Below are 2,517 nucleotides of genomic sequence, written 5' to 3' on the forward strand. Positions count from 1 at the left end.
ATCAAGTTTGCGCTGCCTACCTTGCCACCGACACTTTATTGTTCTTGAAAATGCAAAGATTTGATCTATCCAGTGTACCTCCACTGTTATAAGAACTCCGGAAATGTTATCATCCCCATGATTTGGAACCAGATGATCTGCATCTATTGGTAGTTCCTTTCATTAATACATAAAAATTATTCGTGGCTGGTTTATTTATTAAAAAGTAAAAGACAAAAAGATTTAAAATAGAATGCATTTGTACAAAAATAAATCAGTTTTTTGACATTATCTAACACAGCATAGTTCATTACATAAGAATGCCTCTTCTTATACCATTCTCTCACTTTGCCTTCTCATGAAAACGAACAAAACTGGGACACTGCCTGCTCACTGAGAATGCAAGGAGAGAAGGAAGAGTCTGTGTCGATATACATATTAATATACAGTATGTTGTAGACATTTCATTTCCTCTCAGACTCTTCCAAGCAAAGAAATGCAAAGCCGGATAAACATTTACAGAGATGGCCACGAATTAAGCTCCTTTAAACATCAAGATTTTCAGCGTTTCCAGGCAGAAATAGATGAAAGTGCCTTCAGAATGAGAGAAAAAACAGCCGAAGTTCGTCCCCACTACGCACTGCCATCCAACGCCATAAAAGCCATCGAATTCCTGAGAAAAAAAAAAATAATAATAATAATGAGTAATTTTTTTTATTGCTAGTAGTATGTAGAGGTGTATGTTAAGATGGTTATCTTTGTATTGATTGTAAATTCTAAAAATATTTCATAATCTAAGAAATTAGAATTAAATTAATGGTTTGATTTTGCTTCAAATTCCAAAATATTTAAAAAAATTGTGAGCCCAGAATTAGATTCAGAGTATTGGAATAGATTCAATTTGAAAATTATAAGTAAGATATCAAACTCTGAATATTTTTTAATTTTTAAAACAAAATATTTTATGAAAAGTAAGAAAATTTTGATAAAAACTACATCATCAGTTTTGTCCAAGAGTAACGATCTAGTGTGGTTCATCTTCAAGATAAGATGAATAACAAGATCTTGGTATCAAGCTATATAGGTAAGGAGAAAAAAAAATAGCCCTTGCAATATAACAGTTAGACAATTAGATTTAACTAAATAAATAATATTTTAATATTAAAAAATAATAATTAAAATATAATTATTAAAACAATAATAAAATAAAATATTTTAAATTTAAAAATTCAAAATAATAATATAGGTCTAGCTAAAAATCAAGGAGTATCTTTATATATTATAGCTAAAAATGAAGGAGTATCTTTATAGAGTATTCTGATTTGGATTCTTGATTTCAAGAATATTTCGAAATCTAAAAATATTTGAAAATCTTATTCTGATCTGGATTCTTGATTTCAAGAATATTCCGAAAATCCACAATATTTATTATCATAATAACTACCGACCTTCTTAATATGGGTAGCGATGTTCGTACAATCAGAGCTGTCATACAAATCGAGAGCCTGCGACGCGCAGTCCATGGCATGGATCTGCATATTCTCTGGCATGTCTGAGCTTTCAACGACGCCCTTCCCTTCCAACATGATGATGATGATGTTGCTTTCTGTAAACAAGCAACTAACTAAACAACCAGGAAAACCAGATCTTATATGTTAGTGAAGAGCTTCTCAGTTTGAAGCCCATTTTCCCATATAAATACTTCAGTCCTGCTGATAAAGAAAATAATTTAATGGATAACACTCACCAATGGAAGGGGCCGTAATCCCAGATGAAGTCACAGAGGCAAAGAAGCTGTAGACAAAGCAGGTGTGGGGAGTTGGGCTTTTATAACTAAAACTAACCACCCATGGATTTGCTTTCTAAGTGTTTCCCGTCCACAATCGAGAGATAAAGCAATGTTGGGCTGGATTCACGAGCTTAGCAACAACGAGTGGCGTGAAATGGCGTGGAGGTGGAGGTTTAATTATAGGTGTGGGCCTCAATCAATAATTTACAAAACGATACAATAGGTTTAACTTTTCAATTATACTTTCAAAGGAAGGAATATCCTTTCGGTCCACTCTGAATGTTACCAAAATGTTCTTTTTAAGCGACGGAAAAGTAGATTCTCTTTATCTTTATAAAGGTGTGGCCAATGGTATTGGTTTTCTCTCTTGCATTGTAAGTTAGTTTTTTAAGGTTTGTAGTTGTATTTTTTTTGCACGTGTGGTTCATGGACATTTATGGTGAGCTTGACCAAGGGTATCAAGCCCTTGGTGGTCACTACGTCCATGGGAATATTTGAGCTTGACCAAGGGTAACAAGCAGGGCCGCTACGTCCACGGGAATATTTGAGCTTGACCAAGGGTATCAAGCCCCTGGTGGCCGCTACGTCCACAAGAATCTCTGAGCTTGACCAAGGGTATCAAGCCCAAGTGGCCACTACATCCACAGGAATATCTGAGCTTGACCAAGGGTATCAAGCACCTGGTGACCGCTACGTCCACAGGAATATCTGAGCTTGACCAAGGGTATCAAGCAGGGCTGCTACATCCA

General features: G+C 35.1%; 1 protein-coding gene across 2 annotated transcripts; it reads right to left on the bottom strand.

Annotated features, from left to right (window-relative positions):
• Window positions 1–223: 223 nt before the first annotated feature.
• On the bottom strand, window positions 224–1,881 carry LOC149259685 (uncharacterized). Of its 2 annotated transcripts, none has more exons than XM_089376742.1 (3): window positions 1,727–1,881; window positions 1,428–1,585; window positions 224–652 (listed from the first exon to the last, which is right to left on the bottom strand). In XM_089376742.1, exons 2-3 carry the CDS (start codon window positions 1,563–1,565, stop codon window positions 515–517), a joined length of 276 nt encoding a protein of 91 aa, XP_089232868.1. In that variant the 5' UTR covers window positions 1,566–1,585; window positions 1,727–1,881; the 3' UTR covers window positions 224–514. The 2 variants fall into 2 exon arrangements, with proteins under 2 accessions (XP_089232868.1, XP_089232862.1); XM_089376736.1 differs by having other exon boundaries at window positions 1,428–1,603; window positions 1,727–1,878.
• Between the last annotated feature and the right edge of the window lie 636 nt (window positions 1,882–2,517).

This window comes from Pinus tabuliformis, chromosome 6 (genome assembly GCF_031772625.1).
Source record: "Pinus tabuliformis cultivar Carrire ecotype Pingquan chromosome 6, CPIR1, whole genome shotgun sequence".
Lineage (NCBI taxonomy): Eukaryota > Viridiplantae > Streptophyta > Pinopsida > Pinales > Pinaceae > Pinus > Pinus tabuliformis.

Bases quoted from the DNA above. Each gene is read 5' to 3' on its own strand.
- LOC149259685 (XM_089376742.1), bottom strand. From the start codon at position 1,565: ATGTTGGAAGGGAAGGGCGTCGTTGAAAGCTCAGACATGCCAGAGAAT. The intron at 653-1,427 runs GTCGGTAGTTAT...TTTTTTTCTCAG, and splicing joins TCGCTACCCATATTAAGAAG to GAATTCGATGGCTTTTATGG.